The sequence below is a fragment of the Poecilia reticulata genome, linkage group LG16, assembly GCF_000633615.1.
Source record: "Poecilia reticulata strain Guanapo linkage group LG16, Guppy_female_1.0+MT, whole genome shotgun sequence".
Classification (NCBI taxonomy): Eukaryota; Metazoa; Chordata; class Actinopteri; order Cyprinodontiformes; family Poeciliidae; genus Poecilia; species Poecilia reticulata.
In genome coordinates this window covers 1,975,203-1,992,712 of record NC_024346.1, presented here as the reverse complement: position 1 = coordinate 1,992,712, position 17,510 = coordinate 1,975,203, and the positions used below count along the sequence as shown (strand labels likewise).

At 41.6% G+C, this 17,510-nt stretch overlaps 1 protein-coding gene across 1 annotated transcript in view; it reads left to right on the top strand.

The window, feature by feature from the left end:
- Positions 1 to 521: 521 nt before the first annotated feature.
- The window catches only part of nr2f5 (nuclear receptor subfamily 2, group F, member 5), a 26,915-nt gene continuing 9,926 nt past the window's right edge, over positions 522 to 17,510 (top strand). The window contains exons 1-3 of the mRNA XM_008430739.1: positions 522 to 1,710; positions 13,577 to 13,857; positions 15,825 to 16,071. Coding sequence (XP_008428961.1) covers positions 1,344 to 1,710; positions 13,577 to 13,857; positions 15,825 to 16,071 — 895 coding nt within the window. The 5' untranslated portion in view covers positions 522 to 1,343. The remainder of the gene's footprint in view (positions 1,711 to 13,576; positions 13,858 to 15,824; positions 16,072 to 17,510) is intronic.

The following is a 17,510-nucleotide window of genomic DNA, read 5'->3' as shown; positions in this document are numbered from 1 at the left end:
CTGAGCGGAAACTTCCGTTAAAATAAGAGTTAAAAACACTAAACCTGGACCCATTTTTATATGCAGACGGATATTTATTTATTTCACAATTCTGCTCCTTTTACTCTGAAACCCCTAGAAAATCCTTCCTATTCTGAAGGTTTGTTGTTTAAACTCTTCTTAAGCCTGACTCATGAACCAGCTGGGCAGCTTAGATTTCATCTACGTTTTTAAATTAAGAATTTTAACCAAGAACTTATTAGAATAAAACCAAACAATCTGCGCATTTTGTTCTGAACGAGCGGTTCTGGGTCTCCCACTAAAGCCACCGCTGTCAGTCAAATCAGACCCAGTCGCTCATCTCCCAATCACAGAGCTTCTGGCCGTTTTTACTAGACTTTTCGGTCCAATCCCTGCCGGCCTCTCACGTCGCTCTGCTCACACGGAGGGGAGGAGAAGCGGCCTTATTTGGCATTTATTGCCTTATATGGCGCGCCGGCAGGGGCGGTCTGCTGCCTCTGACACTTTCCCCCAACTGGAGCTTTGACTCTGGAAGACGGGACACCCAGTCTGAGGGCGACCCGGCGAACAGCGCTGCTGTTTGGATCTGCTGTTTGGTTTGGTTCTCCTCAGCGGACCGTCATCCTGAATGCTCGGGGGAAATCCCGTCCATCTGTGGTAAATAAAAAAACTTGCGCGCAAACTGAAATCGTTTCCCAGTTCGGTCCGCTGCGCGCAGGACGGAGAGGATCCAGGAATCTCCTCTCCTCTCCTTTGGACTCGCTCTCTGTGCCGCTGGGACCAAACGAATCCTGCTCTGAAAGTCGCAAACACGTGGTCAGAATTAGTTTAAATTTGTGTTTGAAGAATCGATAGCGGCCGAACAGAACCGAGCCGGAGGGTGTGAGCTGCGGGATAATTGTCTCCTGCGCAGTTGGTGCGGTTTTCTCCCAGATTAGGATAAAAACACCCGACAGGATTCCTGACAGTGTTTTCACTCTGACAGCCAAGCGGCTCACTTGTTGGACTGACTTTCCCGAGAGGTTCGGCTCTGAAGAACAACGTGTTTATGGATCTCTGCGCAGAGAGGAACTTCGGGAGTTGTTGGCTCTGCAGTTCGACATCGATCATGTTGATTCCCCGCGGTTGCTTTGTACTATAATAGATGTTTACACAAAGTATTAAGTGGTATTTTAAAAGTGACCGTTCAGCTCAGACCAGCTCGCATTGACCCCTGAGGACTGAGGGAAGCGCCTTTTAGCCCTTCCTCTTTTCTGTTTTCCTCCAAGACGTCAGGACGGATCTCTACCGCGCACTCCGACTTCTTCTGTGATTTAAACAGAGGCAAAGTGTTGGGGGAGAGCATGGCAATGGTAGTAAACCAGTGGCCAGAGAACATTTCTGCAGATCCGGGCTCCCAGCTGCAGATGTGCGGCCAGGAACCCGGCGGGGGACCGGGGACTCCTAACGGTTCCACACCGGGGAACGACGCGCTTTCCGGGGATAAGCTCCCCAACGTGGACTGCATGGTGTGCGGGGACAAGTCCAGCGGGAAGCACTACGGCCAGTTCACCTGCGAGGGATGCAAAAGCTTCTTTAAGCGCTCGGTGAGGCGGAACCTGACGTACACCTGCCGGGGGAACCGGGACTGTCCCATCGACCAGCACCACCGGAACCAGTGCCAGTACTGCCGGCTCAAGAAGTGTCTCAAAGTCGGCATGAGGAGAGAAGGTAAGCCGGACATTCTCTTTCATTTTTTGGGCACAAAGGATCGCGTTTCTGTGCGTAAAGTTGTGCGTAGTGGTGTTCATTAGTCTCTATGGTCGAGAACTTAAAAAAACAAAACAAATGTGTTTAATTTGCAGCAACGCTTTCAGACAGATCTGACCATTTTCACGTCTTTAATGCTAAACTGAGATATTTGTAGACCAGCTGCCTGCACGAACTGACACATATCGGTCCACTTTAGTCCAAACATGACGAGTTTCCGGTTTTTAGGAGACACATGTCATTTTGGAAGAGCACCAGGCAGAACCCTGGTGCGTAAATGTGCGCAGCGCCTTCAAGGTTCCGCGCGTCCAAACGCTTCTGTGGGTAAATAATCAGCCCCACCTGCGGCTCCTCGCCGCTTATTCCTCAAACATTCTCCAAATCCGACGCATTCACGGCGCTCTGTAAAATCCTCCCTTTGTCTCTGCGCGTTAATTATGCTGTTTGTTCAGTGACACCGGGAGCCGCTATAAGAGGATGCCGCAACATTTGTTGCATTGTGTTGGATTAACAACGGGTCAGTTGATGCCAAAGAGGTTCAGTGGAAACGTGTTGGTGAAGAGGAGCGCTTCGCCTTATTAATTATCATCAAGCAGCGACACTCGGCCCACGAGGCGCGCGCTGGGCTGGCGCGTATTTAACCAAAATAATCTCTGCTAATTGCTGTCCGGTGGTTGGTTGAATTTTTGGCACATATTTTGGATTAAATCTCAAAATTCTAATTCTTGAATTTACATTTTCCTGCCTAAATATGAGGGAAGTTTTCATGTGAAGGAAAAAAAAAATGGAATCGCGCGCAGATTTACGCGCAAATCAACGTAAAACATGCGAGCTGTGCGTAATTTATGTGCATTCTGCTTTTAAGACTCAGTTCATTAAATATGTCTGTATTTAATGGAGATGTTGCTCTTCAGTCCAATCAGGAGACAGGATAAGGTCAACAGCAGCAAATCCCTCTGAAGGACACTTAGCCAGTGGACGCTGAAGGACAGACCGTGTCCTCCCCGCCCTTTGTTCTTTACTGAAGTGTAAAAAAAAAAAAAAAAAACCCTCCTCCGGACAGGTTAGGAACACCCGCCCTGCTCACATCTGAGCGGATCCCTCAAGGCTTCCTGCGAGTGAACTCCTGCGCCTCGGCGTGAGTTTGGACTGCAGGCTGCTGGCATGTAAAGAAACCCGCAAGCCACACGGAGTCGGTCACGCTCCTTTCCGACTGGATGAACCCGAGGAAATCTCCTGATGCGCCGCATGCGTGTTTGCGGCTGCAGAAGCTGTTCTTGCTCCTGATTTAGTTTAATAACGAGCCGTAAAATGTAACATTTTAGATTATGACAAGGAGTTCTGTCAGAAGAGGAGCTGTGTGTGCAAATCCTCCCTCCGAGATGCGCTTTTTGGTTTTATTTCTGGAATCTAAACGGAACTTCATTTCTCAAATTCTTAGTCAGCTGCTTTATTATTGATTAATTATTTATCAGGCCTGGGAAGTGAAGCATGCCCAGGTTTTAAAAAGTAATGATTTATAATGTTCTGCAGTAAATTGTCTCAAACAAATTTAAAATATTTTAATGGAGGGGAGTTTCCTCAAGTTGTATTGAATTTACTGTAAAACTGTACAGCCCCTCCCCAACCTGTTGCTGCCAGATAGCTGGATGAAAGAATGAACAACATTTTTATTCCTTCAAGAAAGTCTAAATGCATTCTGCAAAATAAGCAGCTGATAATGACTTCATTCAGCGTCTTTGGTTTAGTCTTTATACCAAAAGCAAAAATAATAAATAAGTAACATCACCATAATCAACATATAGCTGCCGTTGTTTTGAATAAAAACATGAAGTTCATGTTTAGACCTGAGCAGCATGTTCATCGTCATTACAGCCTCTGCAGGGTTAGAGTCGTAAAGGTCTGACTGCGTTTCAGGACGTTACAGCTGACCATCACAACTGAAGCCGATTTTATGCTCAATCTAACAAAGTGTTGTGCTGTGATGATGGAAATGAAAGAGTCGAGTCCAGCATCATCAATAATAAGAAGATATTCATCTGAACAGGTCTAATTATTTGTGTAAATATTATTAAACTGATGTATTTCGGTTGAACATTTTATTTGGGAGATGTGGAAACGTTCAGGTTTCTCTCCTGACTGAAGACCTTCTGCACAAATACAGCTCAGCTAGTAACCTGTGTTACTCTAAACTAGTTGTTTTCACAGGAAAATTAAGGATGAGATAAATAATGAAGTATTCCTGGAAAGCTGATATGAATGTTTAATGCTGGTTTCTGGTCTCCGGACCGCTCGGCGTCCGCCGGAGTCGCCCAGCTCTCCTGGTTCTGCTTTATTCACCTACATCACCTGAATGAAAGATTCTCGTATGTTTCAATCTAGACATTTTCACATCCTTACAAAACCTTTGAAGATCAGTGAGAGTTTTGTTGTGGATGTTATTTACAGACAGATCTCGTGTGTTTGTTTGAAAGATTTTCCCTTTCAGAAAATGAGTGAATCTTCTTGTACCACTCTGGCTCAGAGTAAATTAATATTTATCTGCCTGAGAAGACTTTTTAAAGGTTTCACGAGTGGCAGATTTAAAAGTCGCTCTCTCCAGAGGGGACGTCTGACCTCTTTTCCGTGTCGAACATCATATCATTTGTCGAAGACTTCGTGGACGGGAAGACGCTTCGGTTGGAATCAAACGTCTGGAGCGCTGGCAGCGGTGGAGTCGTTGTTTCGCCAGGCAGCTTCGTGGGAAGCTGCAGTTGTTTCTCTGTCGGCAAAGAGAATCAACATGACACTTCATTTGAACTGCATGTTTTAATTCTGAAAGGACGAATCATTGAAGACAAAACATGCATGTATTCACCGTGATAAGGTCGCACTGTCTGCTGTGAGTGTCCTGAATTAGCTGTGAGCGCCCACAGACATGGCGATGGTGGAATTAGTGGCGTGTTCTGATGATAAACAGACCCAACATCTGTTTATAGCGCAGAAATCTGTAATTCCCACTCTGAACACTCCTGACCCACTTTGCACCCTGACAGAGCGTTACAGCGGCGCTAAATGTAGGTCAGCTAAAACATAACCAGAGGACGGACTGAAGTCAAAGTCCAAATGTGTGGAGCGGTGAGGAGGCGGGGGGGGGGAATATCCCAGTGGCGCGTTCAAGTCCAACAGCCTGCATTGGCTAATCCAGCTCCCCATCAAGCGCTCCTGATTGGTCTGCTTTGGTTGATAAAACCCGTTTCTCCCAGAAATGTCTTATTTGGGAGTTTCTAATAGTTAAACCAGGAGCACATTGCTGCAGAGTTAATGATTAAATTCCTCTCTGCTGAAAATGCTTCTGGTCAGAGTAGAAGCAACATGTGGGGGAGGGGGGAAGAGTTTCATTGTAAAGTTCTGAGCTGCTAATGTGACAAAAGTAAACACAGTGGGATCTTCCTGAGTTTCTCAGCCCGTTTTCACGAGTCAGCTCAGTCATCCGGGATGAAACTCGGCACAGAATGTGTTTTTGTATAAATTAGGAGGATTTTACATTTAAAAAGATGCGTGGACTGAAACTGAGCGGTGCAGATTATTTATGCAGAAGGGGGTTTTGTGATGGGAATGTGAACCAGCTTCAGGGTGAGATTGTTCGCAGGTTATTCAGAAGTTCCCAGACGTGAAATCCTGCCGTCGGTTTCTGTCGCTCTGCGTCCAGCGGCGCCTCGGGACGGCCTGCACTTACGCTCTGTCGCGTCTCTGGCGGCCATTGCTCCTTCATGTCTGACGGATAACTCAGGACACTTTTACTGAGCAGGTGCTTCATTTTTAAGATTTGTCCTCAAACGACAGGAAAGCTGGTTGTAAAATTGTACAGGAAACTTTCTTCCTGAAATATTCACTTGATTTTACGACTGCTGGTTTGCACAACCCCTGACTTCTCTACAAACAACCAAAACATTTAGCCATCTTTGACACGCCTGGTTTAATTTGGACCATGTAATGGCTGGAAGAACCGTAAATTGTTACATTTTTGCACCATTCGCCTGGATCTGAGCAACATTTTCATATTTGCCGTAATAAATTTGATGTAAATGTCCTTTTTGATTTTGAGGGATCCTCTGAGGAATGAAACCAGCTTAGACTTTAGAAACTAATTCGATGTTTATGGTGTGAGAAAAATGAAATATAACATTGGTATTAAAAGGAAAATTAAAACTTTAAAATAAGAATAAAAATGCATAAAATTTAACAATTAATCCTGCTGCTGCGAGATATTACAGCATATTAATTATTACAGTTATAATAATATAAAAAATGTAGAATACTTTCTACCTAAATGTGGGCTTTGTGTTCGATATTCCCAGTTCACAGTTTGTGGATTTTCCCACAGAGCATAACGAAAATATTAGAAAGATCATGAAGCTTAGGAAGCTGAAATCCTTTGTTGTCATCCTACTTGACATCCTATTGGCTGCTTTTTGCAATGCAGCCAATCCAAGAGCAACGTTCATTTTCCTCTGTGCTGATTGGCTGGAGCCCTGAAAGCAGAAATGAGGAGGCTGCTGCTGTAGTGATGGTCTGGGGTCCGCCGTGTGTTTTAATGCATTTTTAAATATATTTACTGTTTGAACTCTCAAAACAGGCAGTTAGAAGAAACGTAGTGGATTTTATTTATTCGTGGGCAGCTGCTCATCAGACATGCTGAATCTAAAACGATTCATGTTGCTGTCAGATTAAAAGTGATTTCATTCCTTTAAGAAGTTTGATGCAGGCGTTTCTCAACAGATGGTAAAGATAATTTATCTGTTTTCATCTACATTTTATTAAAATTATGATTTTCTGAATCATTACTGGGAAACTCTTACTGGCATTACAGTAATTTTGCATACTTCCTCTGGTATTTTGATGATTTCTTTCTTTTTGACAAAGAGCTCAAAGTCTTTGAGGTTGGAAGGCCTCTGTGCCATCACCCTAAACTACGGTTGTAGTTTAAAACCAGTGGATGGAGCTAAGAGTTTCAACATGATGATTTTTGGTGATTTTTCTTTCTGTTTGTGGTTAAAAGAAGAGAAAGTGTGTTTCTGTGCAGCAGGATGTCGGATCGGCTCTGCGTGAGAAAACTAAAGCTTCTCATAAAAAACATGTTAAACTGTGAAAACTACTTTAAAACCGCAACTTTTTAAATATCCAGTCTCAGCTCCTAAAGTCCGAACTTTTTGCCAAAATCATCAAATCAAAACGACAAAAGGGGAAAAAAAGGGACCCGAAAAAAGAAACAAAATACCTGCTCAGCAATAAACTGTACTCTGCTCATACTACTTTAATTAAATTAATATTTTTTGTTTTGTCGGGTAGATTTGTGTAAATTATTGTAGATTAAAAAACTTCAGAAATGTTTTGCAGGTTTGCCTCATTTTGTGAATTTCTAAAGGTTTTTATTGAACATAATAAAACATTGTGTATTAATTCTGAGCAATTTAAACAAGATTCTGCTAGTTGTATTAAAACATTTGTAGCCAAGTTTAATAAATCTAAGCATAGATGTGGCTCTCACCAGTGGATGCAAAACGTTTGGGTTTTGAATACTTTATACTTTAGTGAATATTTTCTGTTGTTGATTTTAATTTGTCTGTAATAATACTTCTGCTTCCTGGTTAGTGCTTCCTGCGTAGCGTCAACATCTGATGAATTCACGCTTTGCGTGTCCTGGTTGATTCTCTCCAGTAGGAGCAAACGCACCGAATCCACTTTTTCTTTTCAAAGTAAAAATGAAAAGTTTCCATCTGCACTAACTGCCTGCGTCACTCAAAAGTGAATTTTATTTTAAAAGAACTGTTGAATCTTTTTAGCGTTTTAAGAAACGTTTGTATAAAATGAGCAGAACCATGTAGGAGTCTGTTCTTGCACAGCTTGAAACATTTAGTTTCATCAGAAGTAAGTTTGTTTTCTGGCTTCTTGTTTCCTGCTGTGGTTCTGATCAGATGTTCATTTTTTAGGTGAAATTAGCATAAATCTAAAAGATGGATCTTAATAGAAGCAGCTGACATAAACAGAGAAAACTGTGATTATTTCCACCAAAGCTTTAATGTTATGTGTCTGCGTCAGCTCCTTTGACACACTGGCTCCTTTCTGCTGCGCTCTGCCTCTCGTTGCCCCGCTGCACTGACCTGCAGGTCAAAGTTCAGGGCCAAAATAAAACTATGAGAGCCGTGGGGATATCACCTCGGTGTCACATCACAGGCTGCCCTCTCAGCTGGATCACACATGTGCATTCACACACACTGCAGGCAGATAGAGTTACTCTTCTGTCTTTTTCATGCCGATTTCTTTTTTTTTTATTCTTTTAGGTCAGGATGTTAAATATTTCTCACATTGTTTCTCTTTGCATCCTGCAGTCACTGTATCTTATCATCCAGCTTTAGCTTTGCTCACAAGCCGAAGCTTTAGAGCTGAAAAAAGCCACTTTATTAAACCCGACTCCGAGAATAATCCAAATCCATAATGCGTCTGTTTTCCTCCATCCGCGCTGACCTTTCGGACCAAATGTTGATAGGCCTTAATTGTATTTAGCTGCTGTAATTCCTCTGACTGACTGACCCAGAGGCTAACCCAGCAGCGCTCCGCCAGCTGCCGTTTGCTGAAGCGGCGTTTTGACAGTCTCAGCTGAAACGCACTGCAAAAAGTCTGACCAAGTATTTTTGGTCTAGTTTCTGGTGCAAATATCTTAGAGAAAACTAACTTAAAAGTAACTTTTTAGCAAGATAATATAAACAAACAATTCCTTAATATTGTTGAAGATGTATTTGACATTTTTACAGACTTTTAAGTCAATTTATCTGCTAACAGAATAAAAACTTTTTCTTTAATATTAATGAATTATTTATTTAAAACAAGTGCCTATATTTTGCTGGAAAGTTACTTTAAAGCCAGTTTGTCTTATGTCAGATGTGCTAAAATATTTGCACCAGAAACTGGACCAAAAATACTTTGTAAGGTTTTGTGTTGCTGCTTTGCGTCCCAAAGCGTCTCCATGTTCATTTCCCTCCTCAATCCGCATCCCGGACATGTTCCTGGATTAAACTGCTTGTTTCGACTTCACAAACCCAGTAACTTTTGTCAAATTGCAGAGAATTCAGTTATTTAAAAGCAGAATAACAGATTATGGCACCTTCTGGTCCCATCCCCCCTGCTTCCCTCTCCTCTGGCATCTGCTTCTAATCTCGTTTCTCTCTTTCTGCCCTCTGTCATGTCATCTTTCCCTCCTTTCTTCCTCCACCACCCAGTTTTTCCTGCTTTCTTTCCCTCTTTCCCCGTGTTTTGGTCCCATCTCTGTAGGCGAGGCATAACAGAGAGCGATGTGTTTCAGTGAGACGTACTCGAGCGCTCTGGGTGACCCCCACAATGAGGCTTTTGAAGAGTCAAGTGGCTCCAGCAGATACGCAGCCGTCCGCAGAATCACCCGCTTATTGACACCAGAGCAGATTAATGTTTGAATCAGGAGTGAGTCCTCCAAGACTTCTCAGCTGAGGAAGGAGACTCGGTCCCTTCAGAATCTGTTTGCGTTCATTTGACAGTGCCCTCTAGTGGCATGAGGACATCAGGAGACAAAGTCCACTGACTTGGTGTCAGAAATACATTCAAAGTGTCCTGAAGAGTCAGAGCAGTGATGCACAAGTTGCAGCAGGGAAGGACTTGGTGTAATTTAAACATTTTACTGTTTAAATTACACTAAAATGTTGCATCATGGTAATCCAGTGAGATTCAGACGTGGTTTTTATGCAGCAAAAATAAAATAAAGCACACAAAATGTGCATTTTATTGTTGTAGATGTGGAAATCATTCAAGTTTAACTGCTAAGCAACAATTTAATAAGTCAGAATAAACATACTGTAACTTAATACATTTTTTAGGCTATACTTTTTATCAGTTATTTTAATCATTCAAATCAATTAGTTACTTTTTGTAGTTTTCTGTTTTATGACTCTATGCTCAACAAAGTGCAATATTTGTCAATTGACATTTCCAACATCAAATGGAAATACAATCAGCAGCTCATAAATAACAGGATAAATGCATTTAGTTCATATTTATTTGTCCCATTTCTTCCTAAATTTACATTTCAGACCTAAGAGATCAGATTTGTCAGCATAATTGAAGGGGACAGATTCCCAGCTGCAGTCATCAATCCAGACAAACACGTTTTATGGATGCAGACGACAGAGCTCTGCTGGGTTCAGGTCGTTTCATGGATCCGCCCACTTTGTTAACAAGGAACAAAAAGGAGGATTTTTATTGTTTTGTTTTTTTACTAAGGTGTTTTAAATGATTTTGGGTCAGGGTTCCCAGCGCCAAAGAAAGGAAAGCTGCCATTGGCTGTCCTAAAAGTTGCATCATCACCCAATTTGCACAACTGGCCGCGTGTTGTACTGGAGGAAGGAGGAAGGAGGAAGGAAAGACACAAAGTGAGTAAAAAACACCTGGAATGTGTTGCAGCAACAAGCAAACCTTCTTCTGATGCTTCCTCTATTCTTATCTGTTCTTGATGCCAGAAATAGGCTCCTAAACAAACCGGCTTAATACTTTTTAAAAATATATATTCATCTCTTTAATGATCTGCAAAATTTGGTTTGGTTTGTAATCTTCTGGAGAAAACTCTGAGTTGTCTGTGACCAGGAACATTTAAAGTTTCATCAGACGCCGTCGTTCTGATGACGGTGGAACGGGGGCCATCTTTACTGTGGGACTGTTTCTCATGCCACAAAAGGATCATTAGAAACACATTTGTTTCTAGCTGCTTAGTAGCAACAAAGCGATGTTAGAGGAGTTTGAATACTTGCTAAACATAAAGACAAAGTTGATAAATTGGCAACATTTGTGAGGAAGTTCAGATTGTTAGCTTTCTTGCTAAGTTTTGTCCTTAGCGTTAGCGCTGGTGCTAAACTATCCTTGCATCAACACAGAAACTTTCTCAAACACATATTTTACCACAGCTACTCACTTTTACTGAGATCATATATTTAAGGAAACCCATGAAAACTTGTGGTTTGGTGGCAGCTGCTGCTGCACACGATCAGAACCACCGACTGAACCAAACCGGGTCAAATCCATTACACATGATCAGCCTCCCCCTCATGCAGACAAAACGATAATCCTGCTGCGTTCTGTCAAACTTTCTGTCCCTCATTCATCTATTATTTGAACTTGCACAATAAAATAATTATTTTCCTAGCATCACATTATAACAAACTTTAATATTTATATGGTTAAGAACCGGAAGGTAATAACAAAATGAGCAGATATGAACCTAATTGACTGTAGAGACAAACATGAATTCAGATTTACATTTTAATGCATCTTAAAAAGAAATTTGCCGTTTTGATAAATATCTGAACTTCTCGTTCTTACAATCTGACACTGACCGAGTTGAGGATTGTTATAGGTGTTACTGCAATATTAAAAGTGCAGATTTTTCATTTTATGTTGTATTATTTTATAAAACGTGACTTTGTAGCAGTTGTAGAGCGCCCCCTGCTGGTGTGGACCAGCCAATCTCCTTCCTGGTTCGCCTACAGATGGATGTAGGTGGTTAAAAACTGTTGTTCTTAGGGAGTAAATTAGATGTATGTAGGTTGGGGTTGCTTTTTTTCTCATGATATATTCCATCTGAAGAAGCAAGACATTTTACCATGAAACTGCAAAGTTTTGGAAAACTTTGAAATTCTTCCAGGTTTTTCAACTTTTTTGTACTTTTAATTGTTTTCTTGCATTCAACCTCTTTCACAGACATCATTAGTTCTGTAGATACTAGTACTTTACAGGACGAGGAGGTTCAATTCACGGTGAAAATCTTCATCTGAAGTGACTGAAAACATCTGACCAGGGAATGAATCTAAAACTAAATGCAACAGTTTCATTCGGAGTTTAGTTTCCGTCGCTGTTGGACCGAGATCAAGTGGAAAGTTGTTGTTTTTGTGTGACGAGCAGCATCTTCTCATGGCTTCAGCTCGCAGGAGGAGTGTGCATTCCTCCTGATTGCCACAGGTTAAGCGGTTCATGGAGAAAAACGAGTGCTTTGAGGTCAGCACCTTTTGTGCAGAGGTATTTTTCGTCAGGCTCAAATTAAAGGCATTTTCCACGCGCTCCGCAGTGAGTTGACCTCCCGCTTTTCCCAGACGCGTCACGGTGCATTCGATTGCTGCTGCAGCTGTGGGTGAGGCTGCAGGTGATATTTAAAAAGCATTTCCACATCCCCACTCACTCATTCACTGACTCCAGCCTTCACCTGTCTCCCTCCATATTTCACCTTTTTCCTCCAGCCCTCTCTTTTCTCGACTTATCACCTTTCCCTCTCTACCTTATCTCACTATTCCAGCCTTTTCCCTCATTTTTCACCCCCCTCACACATGGCTCCTCTTTGCATTTTCATTGCCTTTCTCCCCTCTCACACTTGCTCCGTGTAACAGTAGATGGAGTTATTAGTCGGACAGTGGGGACGGCTGAACAGGTGTTTTCCAAATGGGCCTTTGAGCGCTCGCCGCATCATCATCGCTCCTCGCCCACGGGGGGTTGGGACGTGTGTTTGTTGGAGAGCTTGACCTCTGTGTGCCCTGTTCGCTTCAGGCTCAGCCATTTGCCAATACAGGGGCACCGTGTGTGTGTGTGTGTGTGTGTGTTACATGTATTCATGTGCGGGTGCATAACATATGTAGGTGTGAAGAAGTGTTATATCTTTAACAGCTGCTGCTTGTCATTACTCATTGATGCAGAGCAGCGGTGGGGAATGGCCTCGGCTCGGCCGCTGAAGAGACCAGCACTGACACATTTAAGAGTTGGAGAAATGTTTTTCGCCCCTCGACCTCCTTCTGCAGCCCCACACATTCTGCATGCCCAATTTGCTGCTTTTTTCCTTCGCCTCTACCTTTACTCAGGCTTTCAGGGCTCGCTTCATTTTCCACGCGTCCTCTGCAAAAACACAAAGTCTGACAGGATATTTTTATCTAGTTTCTGGAACACTTAAAAAAAAAAGACTAAACTAACTTAAAAGTAACTTTTCAGCTAGATGTAGGAGTTGGATTTAAGTCAATATTGATGAAAAAGTTGCAGTTTCACTGGCAGATTATTTCACAAATAAAACAATTTTCCTGTTATAAGTCAAGCACAAAAAAATGCTTTCTTGAACCAACTTTAAAAATCGACTCCAATTTGTTACGAGATTCTGATTTCATTAATCCAGAAATTAGAATAATTGTTTTTTTCAGTGTAATCTGCCAGTGGAGCTGGAACTTTTTCATCAATATTAAGGAAATATTGGCTTAAAACAATTTCCTGTATCGGGTGAAAAGCTACTTGTAACTTAGTTTTGTCTTTTTTCAAGTTTATTAAGATATTTGAATTATAAACCAGACTAACATTACTTGGTTTACTGAAAAAGAAAACAGTTGATCCAACTTAAAAAAAAAGTTAATTTGCTAAAAGTAATCAAATTAATTTTATCCAAGTAAATATGTTAAGTTTATTAAGTTGTGTTAAAAAAATGTAAGTAAACTGAATTTGATTACAAAAAAACAAACTTTTTTAAACTTGGATCTTCATTCTCTTTTTTCAGTGCACTAAAAAAAATGAAATCAGAATTATAGATTGAGCAAAATTAGCTGCAACAAGTCATTTTTTGAAGTTGGTTCAACGAGCCATTTTTGTCAGTGTAATCTGCCAGTGAAACTAAAACGTTTCCATCAGTGTGGAGGAAACGAGCTCCGATATGCTGCTGAAAAGTGACTTGTAAGTTATTTTTAAATCTGGGAAACGATTGTAAAGCTCATGCAGCCCCGTGTGTTTGTGTGTTTTTGGACAGCTGTACAGAGAGGACGCACATCGAACTCCCAGAGCAGCCCGGGTCAGTACCTGACCAACGGCTCCGACCCGTACAACAGCCAGCCTTACCTGTCGGGCTTCATCTCCCTGCTGCTGCGCGCCGAGCCCTACCCCACGTCCCGCTACGGCGCCCAGTGCATGCAGGGAAACAACCTGATGGGCATCGAGAACATCTGCGAGCTGGCGGCTCGGCTGCTGTTCAGCGCCGTGGAGTGGGCCAAGAACATCCCCTTCTTCCCCGACCTGCAGCTCATGGATCAGGTGAGCCTGACGAGAGAAAGAAAACCGACCGGACACGGCCTGCTGTCATTCCTGAGCCGCTTTCAGCTTTTATTCTCGTCATTCAGACGGAAAAAGCCTGGAGATTCCAGGAAGCCGCACCTGAATCATTAGATCTCACCTTCTCAAGAAGAAGCCTGACAACTCATTTCTCTCCCGCCCCTTTGGAAAAGAAATGAGCCAATAAATAAATGAAAAGATAATATTTTCCTCTACATCTGCGTTAAGTGTCACTTAGCAGCGTGTTAAAAGGATTCTGCTTGGCAGAACCTCGCGGCGCTGAGCGTGGCCCGACCTGAAATCGATCCTCCTCATGCAGATTTATGCTGCTGGCTCAGAGGAGCTGTTGTACCTATAAATATTCACTTGGACATTTGGTAGTCATGTTATGATGAATTCATCCTGCTGCTGCTGCAGCAACAGACCGTTAATGAAACCATTAAATGTTACGACAGTAACAACGTTTGCTTTCACTCAGGGTGAATCTTTCTGTTCCTCTTGCAACAAGCTGATTTCATTTAGACCAGTTTACAACCCGGATCGACTTTTACTCTGTTTGGATTCAATTCTCTGTTCAGATTTTGTCTTTTTTTGAACATCAGCTCTTATATGGGTTCCAAAAACTGTTGTCAGTAACTTTGACATCTCTTAAAGGTCAGTTATAATGAAACTACACTGTAAAAAAGAGTTAAAAATGTTAGTTTTTTTTATGAATTAATGAATTTATGTACGGTGAGATTATAGTCAAAAAGAGCCAACTCCAAAAACAGTGCAGTTCAAGAAATACAATATAAATACAATAAAAACATAAATATGGTGATGTTTGCAACACACACATATATATAACCACCATAAAATCTTTTAATTTATTCATATTTATTCATTTCCAGCCTCTTTGAATAAATCCACCCAGTTGTAGGGAAACTTCTGGTAAACTGAAAGTCCGCTAATAGCGGCGCTAGCTCTTCATTTAGCACTTTAGCTCTTTCGCTAACTTTTAAAACGCTTAGCGCACTTAGCTTCCCCAAAAGTAATTTTTCTCGATAAATTTAAATCCAGGTAAAATGCTAATTTCCTTGACTATTTTGCAAACCTTTATTTTTCAAGCTGATTTGAAAGATCTGCTGATAAAAACCAAGAAGAACATTTAAAATGAGATCTACAACAGACAGAAGTGAATACAAGGACATAAAAGCTCAAACCATTTGGGGTTCAGCCTGTGGGAAGCGATGAATCGGTTCTCTTTTTGGACTGCGGCGTACTTTAAACAGGAGAATCCTGATATTATCTTAGATTATGGCGGATCTGAAGTATCAGGGCTGAAAGTATCTCAGTCACTTCCCTGATTAAAGCTGGTTGAATGAACTTCAGCTTGTCCTTTATTGATCGTTTAGATCAATAAAGGACAAGCTTTCAGTGTCACTCATTCAGTTTTCCTTTAAGTTCATGGAAATGATGGGAAATAAAGTCAGGATTATGAATTTGAACAAGTTTCAGTTTTATGGCTTTTAGTTTGACTTTTATTCGAATGAGCAAACTTTAAATTTGCTCAGTATTTTTAAGTTGAAAACCAACATCTAAACTGTGATAGTGGCCAAAATTGAATCCAAAAAGGAGATTGTTGCTCTTGGATTCTTCGTTGGTTAGTTTGAGACCTGTGCTTGTCGAGCCTCGTTCACATGCTGCTGATTTTATCTGCAGTGCAGATATCAGCACCACAGTCACGGGTCTGAGCGCAGTCATCAACTGACGCTCAACAATTCCCATTTTTAACACATTTAAATTCAACGGAGGACGTCCCAGCAGCTGGTTCAGCTCAGAGTTTAAATGGTTTAAAATGCAGTTTTTCTGTCTGAGTTCATCAATGCCGTTTGCCTTCAACGTGCAGGTGAGCAACATTTCGGCTAATTGATGCAGAACCTTCCCATCCGCTCTGTGTCCCTGTGCAGGTGGCGCTGCTGCGCATGTCGTGGAGCGAGCTCTTCGTCCTGAACGCCGCCCAGTGCTCCATGCCGCTCCATGTGGCGCCCCTGCTGGCGGCCGCCGGCCTCCACGCCTCGCCCATGTCCGCCGAGCGCGTGGTGGCCTTCATGGACCACATCCGTGTCTTCCAGGAGCAGGTGGAGAAGCTGAAGGCCCTGCAGGTCGACACGGCCGAATACTCCTGCCTCAAGTCCATCGTGCTCTTCACGTCAGGTGAGTTCGGATCGATTCCCGAGATTTTAGTGGTGAGATTTTAGGTCAGTAGGTTTGAAAACATCTTAATTTGAGGGGAAAGAAACAAAATGTTTTCCACTTTGGCTACATTCAGCAGGTACTGAAATCATGCAACTGTTTTTTACTCCAACATCTTTGAGTTGTTTTACTTTATAAGGTTGAAGTCGTCCAGTAGGATCTCCATTTCCTGACATTTTACTGAACAAACTAGATTTAGATAGTTATTTTCCCATGTACATGATATGAGGACAATGATTCACTCGCTTTGTTTATTTGATTAAATGTGAAATGAAAAAATGTTGTCATTCAGTCCAGACTAATTTGCAGTCATTACTTTCCTGCCGCACTAATAAATAAACCAATTAAATGCATGATGAATTAAAATGAACTCAATAATTTACATTTGCATGATTTATTATTTTTCTCTTTTCTCTCTTTCTACCTAAAACTGGACAAAAGTCCCAACTGGTTTCTTTTTTGAAGGAGAGTTTTGTTTACAGAGACTTGATAATTAATTTTATTTGTTGTTTCTGTCGTTTTATTTATTTAGCTTGGATATTTCAAATGTCTTCCGGCTCCAGTGTTAAACTTTAAATTCTAACGAACATTTTTAATAGTTGAGAATTAGAGATGTGCCGATCAGGGTTTTTCCTGCCGATACCGATTCCGATCACATAATCATTATTTTTTTAATCAAAAGCACTACCGGTTACATTATGTTGAAAAAGGAACCATGAATTCACCTTAATTTAGATAAAAATTAGTTTTTAATAACTTTTTCCAAGAAAAAAACGGGCATTGTGCAAATTGTACCGCTATCGGTAATACCATCTTTAACAGACTGATAACATATGGAGGCTCTGAAGAGGCTAAATAATGCAAAAAGTCAAAATAAAAACTCTCAACATTGCCAAAAAATTAAAGTATAAAACTTAACATTCAAAGGCAAATACAGTATCCATTACAATAAACAATCCAGAGTTACTGAATGAAAACTTCCTGATAGCATGGCGGCTAGCTGATTACTGCTAGTTCTGATTGGCTGTTTCTGACTGAGCGGAGTAATTATGCAGAGCAGGGAGGAGATCGATTATTTTTTAGAGATTATCTGTCTCGTATTAGGACAGAGAAAGTTTTAAAACGTATGTAAAATGTATTTTCTAGGTTAGATGCTGCAGCTTTAAGCAGAGGTTCGGTGTGAGAGTCACTACTAGGTGGAGCAGAAGCAACACTCCGTCTGTGAAATATTACTACCTGTAGCGTAGCAGCGGTTCAACAGCGAGAGCAGAACCAGCGTCTTACATCGCAGCTCVAAGASTTAAATAATTTTGCGGGTTATTTGTTTAGCTTTCTGACCGTCATGCTAATCCGGGTGAGTGTTTGTAGCTGTGCGCTGCTTTACCTGCTATCTGATCCTC